Source organism: Macaca thibetana, chromosome 19 (assembly GCF_024542745.1).
Source record: "Macaca thibetana thibetana isolate TM-01 chromosome 19, ASM2454274v1, whole genome shotgun sequence".
Taxonomy (NCBI): Eukaryota; Metazoa; Chordata; class Mammalia; order Primates; family Cercopithecidae; genus Macaca; species Macaca thibetana.
Window position 1 is genome coordinate 38,209,794 of NC_065596.1, and position 21,375 is coordinate 38,231,168.

A 21,375-nucleotide genomic window follows, 5' to 3' on the forward strand; every position below is an offset into this window, starting at 1 on the left:
AGCAGAGATGGCGCCACTGCACTCCAGCCTGGGCGTCTCAAAAAAAAAAAAAAAAAAAAAAAATTAGCCAGGCATAATGGCACGTGCCTGTCGTCCCAGCTACTTGGGAGGCTGAGACAAAAGAACTGCTTGAACCCGGGAGGCAGAGGTTGTAGTGAGCTTAGATTGCGCCACTGCACTAAAGCCTGGGCAACAGAGCGAGACTCCGTCTCCCCTACCGCCAAAAAAAATACAAAAAGCAAAAAACAATAAAACAGGCTGAGGCAGGAGAATGGCGTGAACCCCGGAGGCAGAGCTTGCAGTGAGCTGAGATCCAGCCACTGCACTCCGGCCTGGGTGACAGAGCGAGACTCCGTCTCAAAAAAAAAAAAAACAAGAAAACACTGACTAGGTAATTATCAAACAGTTTTGACAGAAGTGGGTCTATGGAAGCATCAGTAGATGGTGAAAAAACTTAGGACCTCAGAGAAATGTTAGCACCCACGTCCAAGAGATGAAATTATGTTCAGCACATAACTGGAATGGTCAGTCTGATTGTTTTGGCTTCAAAATGAGGTTCTTCTTCTTCCTTTTTTTTTTTTGAGACAGTCTCTGTCGCCCACGTTGGAGTGCAGTGGCGCGATCTCAGCTTACTGCAACCTCCACCTCCCGGGTTCAAGTGATTCTCCTGCCAGGTGCGGTGGCTCATGCCTGTAATTCCAGCACTTTTGGAGGTTGAGGCAAGTGGCTCACCTGAGGTCAGAGGTTCAAGACCAGCCTGGCCAACATGGTGAAACCCTGTCTCTACTAAAAATACAAAAATTAGCTGGGCATGGTGGCGCATGCCTGTAATCCCAGCTACTTGGGAGGTTGAGGCAAGAGAATCACTTGAACCTGGGAGTCAGAGGTTGCAGTGAGTGAAGGTTGCACTGCATTCCAGCCTGGGTGACAGACTATGTCTCAAAACAAAACAAAACAAAACAAAGAGATTCTCCTGCCTCAGCCTCCAGAGTAGCTGGGATTACAGGTGCCTGCCACCATGCCCAGCTACTTTTTGGATTTTTAGAAGAGATGAGGTTTCACCATGTTGGCAAGGCTGGTATGGAACTCCTGACCTCAGGCAATCCACCCACCTCGGCCTACCAAAGTGCTGAGATTACAGGCGTGAGTCACCATGCCTGGTCATGAATTAAGTTGGTTCATACAATCCTCCATCCAACCTCATGGGATGATAGGTAATTTTCTCACAAGGGAATACTTGCTTTCTGAAGGGAGTTGTTTATAGGTTAAGCAAAACCAATTTAAGAGCCTTCAGCAAAGTAATATGAAAAGCTTCTGCTAATTTCACCAGGTGAGAGACAGGGTCTTGCTCTGCTGCCTAGGCTAGAGTGCAGTGGAGCAATCATAGCCCGCTGTAACCTCAAATCCCTGGGCTCAAATGATCCTCCTGCCACAGTCTCCCACACAGCTAGGACCACACAGCATGTGCCACCATGCCCAGCTGTTTTGATAGAGACAGGTGCTGTGTTGCCCAGCTGGTCTCTATCATGCTTGATCCCTACCCTATTGACTCCAATAAGGATGGCACCATGTACAAGAAGTGAATGAGAGCCAGAGCTAGAACTGAAACATAGGGCCAGGCATGGTGGCTCATGCCTGTAATCCCAGCACTTTGGGAGGCTGAGGCACATGGATCACCTGAGGTTGGGAGTTCAAGACCACTCTGACCAAAATGGAGAAACCCCACCTCTACTAAAAATACAAATTAGCCAGGTGTAGAGGCACATGCCTGTAATCCCAGCTTTTTGGGAGGCTGAGGCAGGAGAATCGCTTGCACCGGGAGGTGGAGGCTGTGGTGAGCCGAGATCATGCCATTGCACTCCAGCCTGGGCAGCAAGAGCGAAACTCCATCTCAAAAAAAAAAAAAAAAAGAAAAAAGAAAACGAGACACAGGGTTTATTGAGGACTTAGATACAGGGCAGTCCAGGAGCAGCAGGCTGGACAAGAAAACCACTATCATTTGTAAGAAGCATGCAGTTCATACAGTATTTTCACTTATCACCCTCTACCCAGCTCAAAACAAAGGGCCTCATTGCAAGGAACAGGCCAGGGGTTCAGAAACCTCTGGGCTGGCCACTCCCAGATTCCTTCGTTTGGAACGTTGAACCAACACTCTTCTTAGACCACAGGGTCATTCTTAAGGTGTGCTTATTACTGTCAGATGTATCTGTTATACAGTCTCGAACTCCTGGCCTCAAGGATGTTCTTGTCTTAGTCTCCCAAAATGCTGGAATTAAAGGCATGAGTCCCTGTACATGACATGATGAGTTTTTATTAATCTCTGTTAGTTTCATCAACCCAGAAGACATGGGAGGGTATGTAAAATAAAAATGTTAGAAAATGGGCCACACTTTACAAATTCAGATTGTATCTCCAGTTAAATGAGTTCCTCTATTGCTGTGTAACTCACAAGAAATTCTCCAAGAGGGAGTTACCAATCCAACACATATTTACCCACGACTTCCACGGTGGCTCTTCTGTAAGAATATGCTTGAATCCAATGACAGAACATGCAGATCATAATCAGTTCATATCTACAATCTTGGGCTGGAGGCAAATGCATATAGTTTGCCAAATATGAAAAGGTGAGGTGGGCAAAGGGAAATGCCCTTGAGATCCTTGAAAAGAAAGAAAATTCAGTTATAGTTTGATACTTAAATACATGGGACAGCACTTTGTTAAATTTCAAGATAAAAACCAAAAGCATGCCAGACGGTGGCTCAACCTGTAATCTTAGCATTTTGGGAGGCCAAGGTAGGAAAATCCCTTGAGCCCAGGAATTTTGAGAGCAGCCTGGGCAACATGGTGAGACCTAATCTCTACAGAAAAAATTTTAAAATTAGCTGAGCGTGGTGGCACATGCCTATCCTAGCAAGTTGGGAGGCAAGAGGTGGGAGGACAGCTTGAGTCCAGCAGGTCAAGGCAGAAGTGAATTGTGATTGTGTCACACTGTACCCAGCCTGGGCAACACAGTGAGACGGTAAAAAAAAAAAAAAAAAAAAAAAAAAAAAAAAAAAAAAAAAAGCCAGGCACCATGGCTCATGCCTGAAATTCCAGCACTTTGGGAGGCTGGGGTGGGTGGATCACAAGGTCAGGAGTTCAAGACCAGCTTGAACAACATGGTAAAACCCCGTCTCTACTAAAAGTACAAAAATTAGCCAGGCATAGTGGTGCATGCCTGTAATCCCAGCTACTTGGGAGACTGAGGCAAGAGAATCACTTGAACCCTGGAGGCGGAGGCTGCAGTGAGCTGAGATCGTGACACTTCAGCCTGGGCAGACAGATGAAGACTCCGTCTCAAAAAAAAAAAGAACCATAAGCAACCTTCTAATTCATTGCAGACGGGAGTATTTTTCTATTTAGTGACAGACTTACTTAATCCATTTATGCCAAAGGATACAAAAAAAAAATATATATATATATATATATATATTTTTTTTTTTTTTTTGAGACGGAGTGCAATGGGATGATCCTGGCTCACTGCAACTTCTACCTCCTGGGTTCAAGCGATTCTCCCGCCTCAGCCTCCCAAGTAGCTGGGATTACAGGTGCCCACAACCATGTCCTGCTAATTTTTGTATTTTTAGTAGAGAGGGGTTCCACGTTGGCCAGGCTAGTCTTGAATTCCTGACCTCAGGTGATCTGCCTGCCTTGGCTTCCCAAAGTGCTGGGATTACAGGCATGAGCCACCGCGCCCAGCATAATTTTTTATTTTTTTCAGACAAGGTCTTGTTCTGTCACCCAGGCTGGAGTACAGTGGTGTGATCATAGCTTAGAGCAGCCTTGATTTCCCAGGTTCACGTGATCTTCCAACTGCAGCCTCCTGAGTAACTAGGACTACAGGAGCACACCAGCACACTCCACCATTTTTTTTCTCTTGAGTTTCACTCTTGTTGCCCAGGCTAGAGTGCAATGGCACAATCTTGGCTCACCGCAACCCTGCCTCCCAGGTTCAAGCGATTCTCCTGCCTCAGTATCCCCAGTAGCTGGGATTACAGGCATGCGCCACCCCGCCCAGCTAATTTTGTATTTTTAGTAGAGACGGGGTTTCTCCATGTTGGTCAGGCTGGTTTCAAACTCCTGACCTCAGGTGATCTGTCGCCTTGCCCTCCCAAAGTGCTGGGATTACAAGCATGAGCCACCGCGCCTGGCCTATTTTCTTATTTCTTAATGTAATGGAAAATAAACAAAATTCACTTTTGTGAATTTTTTTCACAAAGTTCATTTTTGTGAAGCAACAGACATGAAGAGACACTTTACCTAAAAAGAAATACCCATGTATTTAAAAAATGAATTTTTTTTTTTTTTTTTTGAGACGGAGTCTCACTCTGTCGCCCGGGATCGAGTGCAGTGGTGCAATACTGGCTCACTGCAAGCTCCGCCTCCTGGGTTCACGCCATTCTCCTGCCTCAGCCTTCAGAGTAGCTGGGGACTACAGGCGCCAGCCACCACGCCCGGCCATTTTTTTTTTTTTTTTTTTTGTATTTTTAGTAGAGACGGGGTTCCACCATGAGGATGGTCTCGATCTCCTGACCTCATGATTCACCCCCCTTGGCCTCCCAAAGTGCTGGGATTACAGGCGTAAGCCACCGTGCCTGGCCTAAAAAATGAAAATTTAAAAGGCTAACCATACTCTGTAAGAATTCTCAGACACTGGTGGTAGGAATACAAAAGGAAGTAATCATTTTAATTTAGGTCAGTTTGGTATTTTTTTTTTATTTTTTCAGAGTTTCGCTCTTGTTGCCCAGGCTGGAGTGCAGTGATACGATCTCAGCTCACTGCAACCTCCGTCTCCTGGGTTTAAGAAATTCTCTTGCCTCAGCTTCCCGAGTACTTGGGACTACAGATGCGTGCCACCATACTCGGCTAATTTTTTATTTTTAGTAGAGATGGGGTTTCACCATGTTGGCCAGGCTGGTCTCGAACTCCTGACCTCAGGTAATCCACCCGCCTCAGCCTCCCAAAGTGCTGGGATTACAGGCATGAGCCACCATGCCCGGCCCAGTTTGGTGGTACTTTTCTTTTTTTTTGAGACGGAGTCCTGCTCTGTAGCCTAGGCTGGAGTGCAGTGGCACGAGCTGGGATCACTGCAAGCTCTGCCTCCCGGGTTCATGCCATTCTCCTGCCTCAGCCTTTGGAATAGCTGGGACCACAGGCGCCGGCCACCTCGCCCGGCTAACTTTTTGTATATTTAGTAGAGATGGGTTTTCACCATGTTAGCCAAGATGGTCTTGATCTCCTGACCTCATGATCTGCCTGCCTCGGCATCCCAAAGTGCTGGGATTAAAGGCGTGAACCACCACGCCCGGCCTTTTTTTTTTTTTTTTTTTTTGAGACGGAGTTTCACTGTTGTTGCCCAGGCTGGAGTGCAACGGTGTGACTCAGCCCACTGCAACTTCTGCCTCCCAGTTTCAACTGTCTCAGCCTCCCAAATAGCTGGGATTACAGGCATGTGCCACCGCACCCGACTAATTTGTATTTTTAGTAGAGATGGGGTTTCTCCATGTTGGTCAGGCTGGTCTCGAACTCTCAACCTCAGGTGATCTGTCCGCCTCCGCCTCCCAAAGTGCTGGGATTATAGGCATAAACCACCGCGCCCAGCTAAGCCACCACGCCCAGCCTGGTATTTCTTAAAAAGTTTTACCTACCATGTGACTCAGGCACTGCACACGGAGATATTAACATAAGAGGAGTAAAATATATGGATATGAATAATTATATTTAAATATCTGTATCAGTATTATTTATAACAGACAAAAGTGAGAAGCAAATCAAATATAAACAGATGGATTAATATGCACACACTGATGTTTCACACCATGTCATACTTCTCAGGAATATAAAAGGAATGAATTAGTCATATATCATCACTAATAGCAAAATAAATGACACAGTAGAGAACCCAAAAATGAAAAGAGGAAATAGTTTAAGATATCATTCATATAAAATTCCAGAACACACAAACTAATCTGTTTTAAAGCATACTAAATCAATGGTTGTCTGAAGAGCAGAGAGGAACATCCTATTAAAAGGCTCAAGCCATGCACAGTGGCTCACACCTGTAATCCCAGAACTTTGGGAGGGCAAGACAGGCGGATCACTTGAGGTCAGGAGTTCGAGACCAGCCTGACCAACAGGGTAATACTGTCTCTAATAAAAATACAAAAAAAAATTAGCGGCCGGGCGCGGTGGCTCAAGCCTGTAATCCCAGCACTTTGGGAGGCCGAGACGGGCGGATCACGAGGTCAGGAGATCGAGACCATCCTGGCTAACACGGTGAAACCCCGTCTCTACTAAAAATACAAGAAAATTAGCCGGGCGAGGTGGCGGGCGCCTGTAGTCCCAGCTACTCGGGAGGCTGAGGCAGGAGAATTGCGTGAACCTGGGAGGCGGAGCTTGCAGTGAGCCGAGATCGCGCCACTGCACTCCAGCCTGGGGCACAGAGCAAGACTCCGTCTCAAAAAAAAAATAAAAATAAAAAAAATTAGCCAGGTGTGATGGTACATGCTTGTAATCCTAGCTAATAAGGAGGCTGAGGTGGGAGAATTTGTTGAACCCAGGAGACGGAGGTTGCAGTAAGCCGAGATGGCAACACTGCATTCCAGCCTGGGTGACAAGGCTCTAGGTAGGACAACATAGGAGGCTTCATCGCTTTAAAAAATAGTAACAGTAATGCCGGGTGCAGTGGCTCACACCTGTAATCCGCACTTTGGGAGGCCAAGACAGGTGGATCACCTGAGGTCAGGAGTTCGAGACCAGCCTGGACAACATGTTGAAACTCCGTATCTACTAAAAATACAAACACTAGCCGGGCATGGTTGTGCATACCTGAAGTCCCAGCTACTCTGGAGGCTGAGGGAGGAGAATCGCTTGAAGCCAGGAGGTGGAGGTTTCAGTGAGCCGAGATCATGCCACTTCACTCCAAGCTGGGCGACAGAATGAGAGTCTGTCTCAAAAACAAAACAAAACAAAACAAAACAAAGTAGGCATGGTGGCTCAAGCCTATGATTCCAGCTACTCAGAAGACTGAGGTGGGAGGACTGCCTGAGCCCAGGAATTTCAGATTACAGTGAGCTATGATGATGTCGCTGCACTCCAGTCAGGTAACAGAGTGAGACCCCGACTCCAAAAAGTAAATAAAAAACAATAGGCTCCAGGTAAATATGAAGGCAATGGATAAATTATACTTCCAAGGGTTTCTTTCTTTTTTGTTTTTTTGTTTTTTTGAGATGGAGTCTCACTCTGTCACCCAGGCTGGAGTGCAGTTGCATGATCTCAGCTCACTGCAAGCTCCGCCTCCCGGGTTCATGCCATTCTCCTGCCTCAGAATCCCGAGTAGCTGGGACTACAGGCACCCACCACCACACCCGGCTATTTTTTGTATTTTTTAGTAGAGACGAGGTTTCACCTTGTTAGCCAGGATGGTCTCGATCTCCTGACCTCGTGATCCACCCGCCTTGGCCTCCCAAAGTGCTGGGATTACAGGCGTGAGCCACCATGCCCAGCCATTTTTTTTGTATTTTTAGTAGAGACGGGGTTTCACTGTGTTAGCCAGGATGGTCTCAATCTTCTGACCTTGTGATACACCCGCCTCGGCCTCCCAAAGTATGGGGATTACAGGCGTGAGCCACTGCGCCTGGCCACTTTCATGGGTTTCTACGAAAGTCTAAACTTATCACATGGTACAGTTTAAATATGTATAGTTTACTGAATGTCCTTTATTCCTTATTATGGCTTTAAAGAATTGGTTCAAAAGAAAAATGTGGGCTGGACGTGATGGCTCAGGCCTGTAATCCCAACACTTTGGGAGGCTGAGGTAAAAGGATTGCTTGAAGAGTTCGAGGCTGCAGCGAACTATGATCTCGCCACTGTACTCCAGCCTGGGTCACAGAGCAACACCTTGTCTTAGAAAATAAAAAAAAAAAGAAAAACATGGATTTTCTATTATTTTTGACAAAAATGCTTGACAACTATACAAAATCTCCTCATGTCCCAAGTGTGGCAATGAGTCTCTGCGGTAGCAAATACTGATTGAGCCAGGAAGGCCATTTTCACCTGATTAGACTGGAACACTGGTTGGTCACACAGACCACATCACTGGACTAAGAGATCCCCTTCTCCCTATCCTCTTCCTCCTGCCAGTGCAGGCATGGCCCTGAGGTGAACAGCCAAGAAAAGGTACAGGAATCCACAAATCCTTTATATTATTTCCTTTGACAATGGCCTCAGCTACACAAGATTCATAATTACGGAGGTTCTGAGAATTTCTGTACCTGAAGGTCCACCACACACATAGTAACTGCATCAATGTGGATGTCCATTTGAATGACGTGCATTCCAACTCTGTTCTTGCCGTGTCCTCCACTGCCTATAAATGCAGAAATTCTATAAATTATGATTTCCTGTTACAATCTCATAACCTGGGACACCACCCTATGAAACTCTGGATATGAGGGCACATGGCTGCATTGCAGGATCTAGGGAACTGATTTCCCTCAGCAGGACTGAGCAGAATGCAATATCCCTTGTAAAAGAGAGAAAAATCTCAGTTGATCTCAGAAGCACCAGAGGATGTCACAAACACTGTTCCCTTCTCAGGTTGATCTATAAACCCAGAAATTATTGGAGTCTCTAGTCAACAAATAAGGACCACAAAGTTCTGGAGTCTTTGGAGGCCTTGGGCAGCCATGAAAGTTTTCATAGCCATGAAAACTATGCCACAAGTGAAGAGACAGTATATTCTGTCATCATACTGTCCCCTCTGGGGCACTCCAAGTCCCCAACAAAAGTTGTTTGCCCCTTTAGGACATCAGAACCCAGTTGTTTCTGAACCACCCCAAAGAGTAAATACAACTCTCAAGATTGAAGGAAGCTTAAACAATAAGGCCTTAGTCATTGCACAAATCAGAGCAATAAGAGGCAGAATGTTCTTTGGTTGGAACTTAAGAGGCTGAAAAATTCCACTTAAAGAATCACATGAGACTCATAAGGTCCCTGAAAAAGGTAGTCCATCTTTTCAAGCTGACAGAAGACTCCTCTGGTCCAGTACTGAGATAGATCCATGGTCTCACTCATCAGAAATAAATGAGAAAGGAATGACAGCCAAGACTACTCACCAATTCCTCTGGCCAATGAAAGACAACCAAGGTTTACTTCCGGAACATCATGGGGTGAGTGAAAGATGCACGGTGAACACCTGCCTCGTGGCCGACATAGAATGGTTGCCAGATACCTGGCAGTCACATAAGTCTGGCAAGGGAACACGGCAGGGTGAAAAATGCCATGCAGCTCTAACATAATCGAGTTTATGCAGATGCTGGATGTCATTCAATTTAGGCAGATGGCTCCCTCATAAGGCATCTCCTCCAGTGTTATGTTTTACAAGAAATAATATTTCCTGTATGTGTACAGTGTTTTCCTTAAGAGAACAATCTGTTATCCAATGAGAGAAGGCGGAAGGCTTTCTCACATTCGTCGCACTCAAGAGGCACTTCAGCAGAGGAAGCTCTTCTGTATGTAATAAAGCAAGACTTCTGCATAAAGAATATCCCATGTTTGTCACACTCATAAGGTCCCGATCCAGTAAGAACCCTCTGATCAAGAGGATGCACAGAGATTTAGCTAAAGAATTTCCCAAATTTCTTTCACTTGTAAGGACTTTTTTCTGTGTGAACTCTCTGATGTCGAAGGAGAGAAGAGCTTCGATGAAATGATTTTCCACATTCACTGCACCCATAAGGCCTTTCTCCAGTGTGAACTCTCCTGTGTTCAGTAAGACTGAACGTTTCAGCAAAGGATTTCCCACATTCACTGCACTCATAAGGCTTTCCTCGAGTATGAAGTCTCTGATGTTTAAAATGCGCAGATCTTCGAGTAAATGTTTTTCCACATTCACTGCATTCATAAGGCCTTTCTCCAGTGTGAACTCTCCTGTGTTCAAGGAGACTGGAGAAGAATTTCCCACATTCTCTGCACTCATAAGGTCTTTCTGCAGTGTGAATTTTCTGATGTCGAAGGAGGGAAGAGCTCTGATGAAATGACTTTCCACATTCTCCACACTCATAAGGCCTTTCTCCAGTATGAACTCTCCTATGTCGAAGAAGGGAACAGCTTTGAGGAAATGATTTCCCACATTCACTGCACTCAAACGGTTTTTCTCCAGTGTGAACTCTCTGATGAACACGAAACCCAGAGCTGTCTAGAAATGATTTCCCACATTCATTACATTCATATGGCCTTTCTCCAGTGTGAACTCTCTGGTGTTCAATGAGGTGGGACTTGCCCCTAAATAATTTCCTACAGTCTCTACACTCGTAAGGCCTTTCTCCAGTGTGGCTTCGCTGATGCTGAATGAGGTTGCCCTTTCGACTAAAAGATTTCCCACATTCTCCACACTCATAAGGTCTTTCTCCAGTGTGACCTCGCTGATGGTTCCTAAGGTGTCCCTTTCGACTAAAAGATTTCCCACATTCTCCACACTCATAAGGTCTTTCTCTAGTGTGAACTCGATGATGTTCAGTGAGGGTGCCCTTTTGACTAAAACATTTTCCACATTCTTCACACTCATAAGGTCTTTCACTAGTGTGACCTCGTTGATGTTGAATCAGATTGCCCTTTTGAGTAAAACATTTCCCACATTCTTCACACTCATAAGGTCTTTCTCCAGTGTGAACTCGTTGATGTTTAATGAGGGTGCCATTTTGACTAAAAGATTTCCCACATTCTCCACACTCATAAGGTCTTTCTCCAGTATGAACTCGTTGATGCTGAACAAGGCTGCCCTTATGACTAAAAGATTTCCCACATTCTCCACATTCATAAGGTCTTTTCCCAGTATGAACTCTCTGATGATTACTGAAGCTATCATATTTGATAAAGGATTTCCCACATTCGCAGCAATAACATTCTTCTCTAGGGAGAAGTCTCTGCTGTTGAACAAGTATGTGTTTGGTGCCAGAATGTTTCATGCATTCTCCAGAGCTGTAATGAGTATTTCCCCCCTGAAAGGGAGACTCACACTCAGGTTTGCTGTTTGACTTCTCCCCAGTGTGAGTGGCCTCCTGCTGCAGTAATCCTGAGCTGAGCAAAAAGTCCTTCCCACTCTGAATGAAGACAGATGACTCCTCTGACACATGGAACTTACACCTCTTCACAAACAATGCTTCTTCAACACTGCTTCTATAGGGTTTCTCTCCAAGGTACTGATTCTGGTGCTGATGGTTTGAACTATCATACAATTTATTCCCCCAATCCTCACACCTGTGCAGTTTCTGCTTGTGATGTGTCCCCTGATGATCTGCCAAGTGCAAAATGTTCCGCTTAGAAGGTGCCTCCTCATCTTCCGATCCACACCAATAACCTGAAAGCAAGAAAATGCTGATGAGTTCAAGTTAACTCTGGTGGGAAGGCACAGCCCACCCACAAGCGTGTCTGACAAACCGAGGAATTACTCCATGGAAATATTTGCAGGAACAGAATGAATGTTGGCTTCACGTGGAAGATGAGGCTATCATTAACGGGCTATAAAGGTCACAGAATGTAGGCACCGTGATATGAAGGGCATAAGCATACATGAACACAGAGAACTGAGCCAGGGTCTACAATTCTTTTTTTTTTTTTTTGCTTCTTGAGAGACAGGGTCCCACTCTGTGATCCAGCATGGAGTGCAGTGGGATAATCTCTGTCTCCTGGGCTCAGGTGATCCTCCCACCTCAGCCTCCACAGTAGCTGGGACCACAGGCACATGCCAATATGCCCAGCTACTTTTTGTTGAGGTGGGGTTTCGCCTTGTTGCCCAGGCTGGTCTCAAACTCCTGGGTTCAAGAAATCCGTCCACATCGGCCTCCTAAAGTGCTAGGATTACAGGAGTACGCCAATGTGCCTGGTGTACAACTCTTTCCTTTGCAAACCACTTGTCTGCAGGAAATTATCTGATGACATGTTAATGCTATATAGAAGGCTATGTCCAGGCCTAAGAAAATGATTACAAGACAACAGCTCTTGCTCAGAGCAGTTTAACAATTTGTATACACTTGCTAATACACAATGTGTATGCCAGTATTGGACAGCACTTCGGAAGGAAACATGAGAAAATAAATGGTTGAGATGTGGAGTCCAGAGACTTGAAGATCATTGGGGGATGGATATCAGAGTACAAGTGACAAGGTGTACAACCGACAAATTCGAGGCTCTCAAGAATGCAGAAGAAAAGACAGAAATAGTGAGTGCCTACTGGCCACAAAAATATTAGTCAAATAGAATAGGTTTCTGATATGATTTGCCTAAAATCTCAAACTCATGCCCTCCCACCAGGTGCCACTCCTCAGCGACAGGTTCCCTCTCAGCACATCACGCTGAGTCTGGATTCAGTTGCCTCTTCTGGAGCACTGAGGACTCTCCATCCCACCACCAAGACGATGAAGTACATGGAACCTGGATGACATAAGTACTAAGGCAAAGATAGGGCAGAACTGGGGCAACTAGCCTCTGTGGCAGCAAATACTGATAAGCCAGGAAGGCCATTTGCGCCTGATTAAACTGAAATGCTGGCTGGTCACAAAGGCCACATCACTGGATTCCCTATCCTCTTCCTCTTGCCAATATGTGCTGGGTAGTTTTCAGCAACAGTGGCTCTAAACATGACAACACACAGGAAAGAAAACTAATTACTAAAAACAGAATTTCTAAGGAGGGTCTTGCCTTTGGTCTATGTAGGCAGTGACAATATGAGTGATGGCAATTCCTGCCACAGGCAGGCATCAAGTAATGTCAGCCAAAGGAAGGAAGTAGAACCTGGACACACAGGAGTCTCAGATCTGGACCAAGTTAAACAGCAACGAGGGGACAAGCAAGGTGAAATGCATTAGATTGATTACGAGACACCTGACTCTGACTCCTTCCCTGAAAGTCTACAGCAAAGCAGGTATTGGGACTGCTCAAGGAGAGAAGGTAGTACACAAACCTCAGACTTATGAACCACAAAACCTACCCAGAGAAGTAGAGAAGGAAGCTGTGCCCAGGGTCCCGATATGATGAAAACAGTCTTGCCAATGGGAAAAAAGGGGAAGGGCAGAGACTTATTCAAGAAATAGGGGAGCTGTAATCCCAGCACTTTGGGAGGCCGAGACGGGCGGATCACGAGGTCAGGAGATCGAGACCATCCTGGCTAACACGGTGAAACCCCGTCTGTACTAAAAAAAAAACAAAAAACTAGCCGGGAGAGGTGGCGGGCGCCTGTAGTCCCAGCTACTCGGGAGGCTGAGGCAAGAGAATGGCCTGAACCCGGGAGGCGGAGCTTGCAGTGAGCTGAGATCCGGCCACTGCACTCCAGCCTGGGCGACAGAGCGAGACTCCGTCTCAAAAAAAAAAAAATAGGGGAGGGTGTGAGGAACTTACCCAGGGAGGATATAAGTACCCAGTTCTCCAGCATCACATCATGGTAAAGGCATCTCTGAACCTCACTAAGGAGACTCCATTCTTCCTGGGAAAAGTTCACAGCCACGTCTTCAAATGCCACAGTGCCCTGCTATGATGGTAACAGATGAAACCACAAACAGTTCCTATGCTGAGGTACCACAATCCACCTCTCCCATATCCCCACCCCCTTGCCCCTCCTCCTCCCAAGATCCTCAGCACAGAGGAGAGACTAGTCCACTGGTGCCTTTGTCTCTTTGTGAGCCCACAGGTCACTCAGTATAGCCATCAGCAATTAAGAAGTAGGGGGAAAATAGGGATCTATGCTGCACTTTTTTTTTTTTTTGAGACGGAGTCTTGCTCTGTCACCCAGGCTGGAGTGCAGTGGCATGACCTCGGCTCACTGCAACCTCTGCCTCCTGGGTTCAAGCAATTCTCTGCCTCAGCCTCCCGAGTAGCTGGGATTACAGGCACCCACCACCACTTCTGGCTCATTTTTGTATTTTTAGTAGAGACAGGGTTTCACCATCTTGGCCAGGCTGGTCTTGAATTCCTGACCTCATGATCCACCGCCTCGGCCTCCCAAAGTGTTGGGATTACAGGCATGAGCCACTGCACCTGGCTATGCTGTGCTCTTAACATAAAAGGGTCCACCCCCTCCTGACAGCCAATGCCTCTGGTATATCCGAGCTCACATAAAGCCCAATGCAGTTGCCTGAGTCCATTAGACATACTCCCTCTCTAAATACACATCCTTCTTTTTTTTCTGAGACAGAGTCTCACTCTTGTTGCCCAAGCTGCAGTGCAGTGGTGGGATCTCAGCTCACTGCAACCTCCACCTCCCGGGTTCAAGCGATTCTCCTGCCTCAGCCTCCCAAGTAACTGGGATTACAGGCACCTGCCACCACACCTGGCTAATTTTTGTATTTTTAGTAGAAATAGGGTTTCACCATGTTGGCTAAGCTGATCTCAGGTGATCTACCCTCCTGATCTCAAGTGATCTACCCGCCTCGGCCTCCCAAAGTGCTGGTATTATAGGCATGAGCCACCACACCCAGCCTTACACATTATTCTTTAGACACAGGCACATGCCATGGCCACCCCAATGTGACATCCCCCAACCATCAGCCTCTTTTGAGCCTTAACACAAATTATAGTTTTGGTTTCTTTTAGTTAGGTTCTCCTTTGGTCGCCCAAGCTGGAGGGGAGTAGTGTGATCATGGCTCATGGAAACTTCAAACCCTTTTTTCCCAGGCCTCAGCCTTCTGTGGAGATGGGATCTTAACATGTGCAACATCAACCACTTTCTTTTAAGAGATGGGGTCTTGCTAACTTGCCCAGGCTGATCTCAAACTCCTGGCATCAAGCAATTCTCCCACCTCAGCCTCCCAAAGTGCTGGGATTACAGCATAAGCCTTGAAGCCTGGTCAACAACTTAAAGTATTTTAATCCCCTTCTTTTCCTTCTACTGCTCTGAGTGGGATTCACCCCTTAGGGTTATAGTGTTGGGGAAACAACTGATACCTGAGAGTACAGATGCCATTAACAGCAATTTCAAAATCACATAACTCACAGCCTGGCAGACAGGGCCACATGGGGGTGCACTGTGGACAGCAGAGGGAAACCAGGGACTGTGTTATGCACACTTTGTAGGATGAAGAGGGTGTGACAGCCCCTGATTTCTCAAGAGGGTTCCACTGACTTGCTTAAATAATTCTGAGTAGAAATGGAATTGAAACCGAGAACAAAGTATAATAATCAGAAACTGCCTGATCCCTTAATGAAAAGGGTTGTTAGGCCAGGATATATTATCCAATAGAACAGAGTAGGAAGGGGGTTTGCGCTCAGGCCATTTGAGGTCATGCAGTATCACCACACATCAAGCTGGCCCATCACATTGGGCTTTCATTTTTGGCCTTATGCCACAATGTGGCTGACAGAATTCACAGTATGCTTGGCAAATTCAAACAGGATTCAATATTACCACAGAATTCTCATGGTTCCCAATAGCAATGCAGTTCCCAAGTCATTCTGTGAAAGCCTTCTTGCATGGCTCCACACCCCCACAGAACCAGGTGTGGCTCTTAGATATCCATGGCCGTATTCCAGGATATCACAAGCTAGAGAACATGTGAATAGAGAATAAGGCCAGTGAGGGAATGGAACACCCTCCAGTTCCCTTTGTAGGTTTTTTTTTTTTTTTTTTTTGCCAGAGTTTCGTCTTGTTGCCCAGGCTGGAGTGCAATGGCTCACCGCAACCTCTGCCTCCCGAGTTCAAGCAATTCTGCCTCTGCCTCCCAGGAGCTGGGATTACAGACATGCGCCACCACGCCCGGCTACTTTTGTATTTTTGTTAGAGACGGGGTTTCTCCATGTTGGTCAGGTTGGTCTCGAACTCCCGCCCTCAGGTGATCCGCCCGCCTGGGCCTCCCAAAGTGCTGGGATTACAGGTGTGAGCCACCTCACCTGGCCCCCTCAGTGGGTTCTTTAAGTGCTTCTGCAGCCAGGAGTGTCTGAGGAGAAGGCAGACATTACAAGGGGGATCTGATAAGCTCAGGTCTCCTTGAACCTGTTCTTATCGCTGGAGCCAGGTGACCTCGGAGTGGTTGTCTGACCTGCGTGTCTCAGTGCAAAATATCATCTCTACCACCTATGTGATCTATCAACAAAGGAGTCAACCTCCCAGAACCCCAAGGTCCTCATTCCCTCTACTTTGTTCTTCCTTTGGCCTTTGGGAAACACTAAAAGCCTGGACTTGGATCGCATCCCTCCTTTCTTCGAAACTCTCCATGGCTTCTAGCGTCTTCACAGTGAATACACAGCCCCCAGCCCGCTCTTCCAAGAGAAGCTTCGCCTCACATATTGTTTCCTACGGGCGCCTGTGGACCCCCGGTTCCATCCTCCCGGGTCCGTTCAACTCCAGGCCATTGCCCGCGCCGGTCCCTGTGCCTGTCGCTCTCCCCACCGCTTCCCATAGATGTCAGAAACAGGGACCTCTCCCGCGAACGCCTCAGTATCCCGACGCCGGGTCCGGGCTGCAGACCTGTGAACAGTCGCCGCTCCCTCGCTGCTTTAGGACTCGGGTTAGGATGAGGTGACCTGAGAGCAGGGAAGGCAGAATTACCTGAGCCGGGAGCCTCAGCGCGGCCGCCGCCATCCGAGTACGTGGGGAAAGCACGGCCGGGAGAGGCGGGCGCCGTTACGGGGCCTACGATCCGCCTCTGTGCAGCGAGAAGGACTCTTCTCCAACTTCTGGGTTCAGACACCACGGTTCGGACCCACAGCTCCAGCGCCTCTCACCTCACGAACCGCACACACACCCCCAACATTAACCAAAATGGCCGCTACCAGTGAACGCTGAGATCCCGCCACTACGTTACGTGCGCACCCAGAAACGCCTTTATTCTGAGCCCTTACTGGTTCTGTAGCGCTGTCATTCAATGTAGAGCTTTCTGGGTAATGTAGTTCCCCAGGTTCCAAGGTAGTAAAGCTGCCGCTTCCCAAAGGCGCTTCTGCAGAGAAGTCGCAGCTCCACCTCAGGGGGCTCATTAAAGCGCGCATCCTTTTAGGGCAGAGGATGGTCTCGCCCCTCCTTAGAGGCTATATTGAGATTCCTGGGGAATCCCTGTTTGTAACTGACCACCGAAGTGTTTGCAAAGATATTAATTCACATTTTTAGAAATTTAAGCTCCCAGGAGCTAAAAATATTGTGAATGCTCCCAAAGGCTACAAATCCAAATTCGTGTATCACTTTATACAATGGTTTAGACACAAAATGCCTGCACTGGAAGCAGAGACTGATAAACATTACTGTGTTATAATTCACATGAATGCACTCTTGTTACTGGATGGAAAATTTTGACCGTGAATTGTCCAGGTTGTTGGTGCATTGAACAAAGAAGTGAACAAAACCCACAAAAATAGCAACGAAAGAACGAACCAATGAAAGCGATTTAGTGAGGTGAAAGTACACTCCACAGAAGTGGAATGCAGGTGTGGGAACGGGCGACCAAGGGGCTCAAGAACCCCGATTACAATGTTTTTTAGGGTTTTATTAGGTTGCTGCAAAAGTAATTGCGGTTTTTGCCATTAATAATAAGCTAGAACTTTATAGTACCCCAAGAGCTCTTTAAAGGCTTCCAAGCCTATAAAGGATTGGTGCACAACCAATCAGGCTGAAGTGGAGACTTCTGTCTTGTTATCACAGGAGTGAGGATGTGGCCTGCGTGCTGCCTCATCTTGCCTAGAACTAGCTGCACCTGCTGTTCTTTCGCTTATGCCTTCATCCTTGGTTCCCCTAATTCCCTATTCTCCCGCCTCACTCTGAGGCATTAGAGTTGGTTTTTCAGTCTGCCAGGAACAAAAGAGAACTAATCCAGATAGGACCACGCCAAGGAAGATAGAGGAGAGGCTAAAGCAAGAGTACAAAGATGAATCAGTCGTTCCCACGGAAAAATAACTCTCCCGCTTATATAGTCAATTATTGTGTCCAATTCATTGAGCAAAACATTATTCATGTAATGTCCCTTACTTGGTATTCTAACTTATATTTTCAACCCATTTTAGGAACTTGAAGTCAGTCTCAGGTAAAGAACAATGAGAGAAATCCCAGTTTGGTATTGGCAATGGCGGTGATGATCTCCACCTGGAGACATTGGGCGTATGTTAAATTATCGAGCTTGTATCTTTCCTGGGAAGTGATTATCATTTGTTTCTCTTGTGACAGCGGGGAGTGTTCTGCATGAGGAACTAATATGACACCAGAAAGAGGTGAAATGCCAATTACAGAAACTTATTACCAATGACTGTCTAATAAATGTGATGACAGAAATAGCCCTATTGAAATATTAGTGGATGGTGACAAAAATTTACACTTCACAAAAGTTTTTTCCTTTTTTTTTTTTTTTTTTTTGAGACAAAGTCTCGTTCTGTCCCAGGCTGGAGTGCAATGGCGCCATGTTGCCATGTTGGTTCACTGCAACCTCTGCCTTCTGGGTTCAAGCGATTCTCCTGCCTCAGCTTCCAGAGTAGCTGGGATTACAGGCACAACGCCACTGTGCCCAGCTTATTTATTTATTTATTTATTTATTCATTTATTTGTGAGACAGAGTTTTGTTCTTGTTGCCCAGGCTGGAGTGCAGTGGCACAATCTCGGCTCACTGCAGCCTCCACCTCCTGGGTTCAAGCGATTATCTTGCCTCAGCCTCCCGAGTAGCTGGGATAACAGACGCCTGCCACCACGCCCAGCTAATTTTTGTATTTTTAGTAGAGACAAGGTTTCACCATGTTGGCCAGGCTGGTCTCAAATTCCTGATCTCTGAGCTCCCTGCCTCGGCCTCCCAAAGTGCTGACATTGCAGGTGTAAGTTACCACTCCCAACTGACTTTACAGGGTTTTTTTTTTTTTTTTAATGGAGTTTCTCTCGTTGCCCAGGCTGGAGTACAATGGTGCAGTTTCAGCTCACTGCAACCTCCTTCTCCTCCTGGGTCAAGCAATTCATTCTCCTGCCTCAGCCTCCCAAGTAGCTGGGATTACAGGTGCCTGCCACCACACCCGGCTAATTTTTGTATTTTTAGTAGAGACGAGGTTTCACCATTTTGGCCAGGCTGGTCACAAACTCCTCACCTCAGGTGATCCACCAGAGGCAGCATCCCAAGTGCTGGGAATACAGGCGTGAGCCACCTCACCTGGCCCAGAAGTTTTAACAGTGATGTCTAAGAAGACATGGAATTAAGGTCAGCATGTGATTAAAAATGGTCTCCTTGTTGGTTTTGTCATTAAAATGAGATTCTTTTTCTTTATTAAAAACATTGAACAGGCCGGGCGCGGTGGCTCACGCCTGTAATCCCAGCACTTTGGGAGGCCGAGGCGGGCGGATCACAAGGTCAGGAGATCGAGACCACGGTGAAACCCCGTCTCTACTAAAAATACAAAAAATGAGCCGGGCGCAGTGGCGGGCGCCTGTAGTCCCAGCTACTCGGGAGGCTGGGGCAGGAGAATGGCGTGAACCCAGGAGGCGGAGCTTGCAGTGAGCCAGGATCGCGCCACTGCACTCCAGCTTGGGCGACAGAGCAAGACTCCGTCTCAAAAAAAAAAAAAAAAAAAAAAAAAAAAAAAAAAAAAAACATTGAACAATACCAAGGTGGAGAAAAAGTGTGCCTGTTCACCCACCTACTTGGGAGGCTTAGAGGGAGAATCACTTTAGCACAGGAGTTTGAGGCCAGTCTGGGCAGCAGAGCAAGACCCTGTCTCTAAATACATAATTTAATGAATAAGTAAAAACAGAAGGTGAAATTTGCAGTATAGTATTATCCTCATAGAATTGTGTCTCCCTTTGCTCATTATTTGGTGTGTGTCAATTATATTATAGGTTTTCATCTTATAGGAAAAAAAGTCATAGATTCTATACATATCTGTACTTTGCTTTTCTCACTTAGCAATATGGTTTGAACAATGAAAAGCTTTTCACTTCACATTTGAAATCTGCTTATCTCCACATTCTTTTTTTTTTTTTTCCTTTTTTGAGACAGCGTCTCACTCTGTTGCCGAGGCTGAAGTGCAGTGGGACGATCAAGGTTCACTGCAGTCTCAACCTTTCAGGCTCAAGTGATCCTCCCATCTCAGCCTTCAGGAGTAATTGGGACTATAGGCGTGCACCACTACACCCGGCTAATTTTTGTATTTTCTGTAGAGATGCGGTTTTGCCATGTTGCTCAGGCTGGTATCAAACTCCTGAGTTCAAGCAATCCTCCCACCTCGGCCTCCCTAAATGCTGGCATTATAGGATTCAGCCACTACACCTGGCCTGTTCATCTTTTTCTGACGTAGAATCCACTCAGTGACAGTGTAAGGAAAATGTCAAGAATCAAGAAAGAGGCCAGATGCAGTGGCCATGCCTGTAATCCCAGCACTTTGGGAGCCCAAGGTGGTCACATCACTTGAGGTCAGGAGTTTGAGACCAGCCTAACCAACATAGCAAAAACCCGTCTCTACTAAAAATACAAAAATTAGCTGGGTGTGGTGGCGCACACCTGTAATATGAGCTACTCAGGAGGCTGAGGCAGGAGAATTGCTTGAACCCGGGAGGCAGTAGTTGCAGTGAGCTGAAATCGTGCCACTGCACTCCAGTGTGGACAACAGAGCAACTCCGTCTCAAAATAATTAATTAATTAATTAATTAATTAAAGCCAGAATACAATACACAAGCAACTGAAATATTTCAACAGCAAAGAAACCCTCAAACAATCCAATTTAAAAATGTCAAACGACTTGAATAGGCATTTTTCAAAAGCACATACAAATGGTCAACAAATATATATACATATATATATTTTTTTTTTTTTTTTTTTTTTTTTTTGAGACGGAGTCTCGTTGTGTCTCCCAGGCTGGAGTGCAGTGGCGTGATCTCGGCTCACTGCAAGCTCCGCCTCCCGGGTTCACGCCATTCTCCCGCCTCAGCCTCCCAAGTAGCTGAGACTACAGGCGCCCGCCACCACGCCCGGCTAGTTTTTTGTATTTTTAGTAGAGACGGGGTTTCACCATGTTAGCCAGGATAGTCTCGATCTCCTGACCTTGTGATCCACCCGCCTCGGCCTCCCAAAGTGCTGGGATTACAGGCTTGAGCCACCGCGCCCGGCCAACAAATATATTAAAACACACTCATCACTATCTGGGAAATGCAAATCAAAACCGCAATGAGGTATCACCTCTCCCCGTTTAGGATAATTATTAAAAAGACAAAAACAGATGCTGGCAAGGATGCAGAGAAAAGGGAACTCATGGTCGGGCGCGGTGGCTCACACCTGTAATCCCAGCACTTTGGAAGGCTGAGCTGGGTGGATCACGAGGTCAGGAGTTCGAGAACAACGTGCTGAAACCCTGTCTCTACTAAAAATGCAAAAATTAGCCAGGCGAGGTGGTGTG

The 21,375-nt window shown here is 46.5% G+C and overlaps 1 protein-coding gene across 6 annotated transcripts; it reads right to left on the bottom strand.

Moving 5' to 3' along the window:
• Window positions 1-1,918: 1,918 nt before the first annotated feature.
• ZNF418 (zinc finger protein 418) lies at window positions 1,919-16,811 on the bottom strand. 6 transcript variants are annotated; one of them, XM_050768610.1, is made up of 6 exons: window positions 16,577-16,811; window positions 13,435-13,561; window positions 9,156-11,398; window positions 8,313-8,407; window positions 6,868-6,985; window positions 1,919-2,657 (listed from the first exon to the last, which is right to left on the bottom strand). In XM_050768610.1, the coding sequence occupies exons 1-3, from the start codon at window positions 16,607-16,609 to the stop codon at window positions 9,684-9,686; spliced, it is 1,875 nt and encodes a 624-aa protein (XP_050624567.1). In that variant the 5' UTR covers window positions 16,610-16,811; the 3' UTR covers window positions 1,919-2,657; window positions 6,868-6,985; window positions 8,313-8,407; window positions 9,156-9,683. The 6 variants fall into 6 exon arrangements, with proteins under 6 accessions (XP_050624567.1, XP_050624562.1, XP_050624563.1 ...); XM_050768605.1 differs by having other exon boundaries at window positions 13,435-13,564; XM_050768606.1 differs by lacking the exon at window positions 8,313-8,407 and having other exon boundaries at window positions 13,435-13,564.
• Window positions 16,812-21,375: the final 4,564 nt, after the last annotated feature.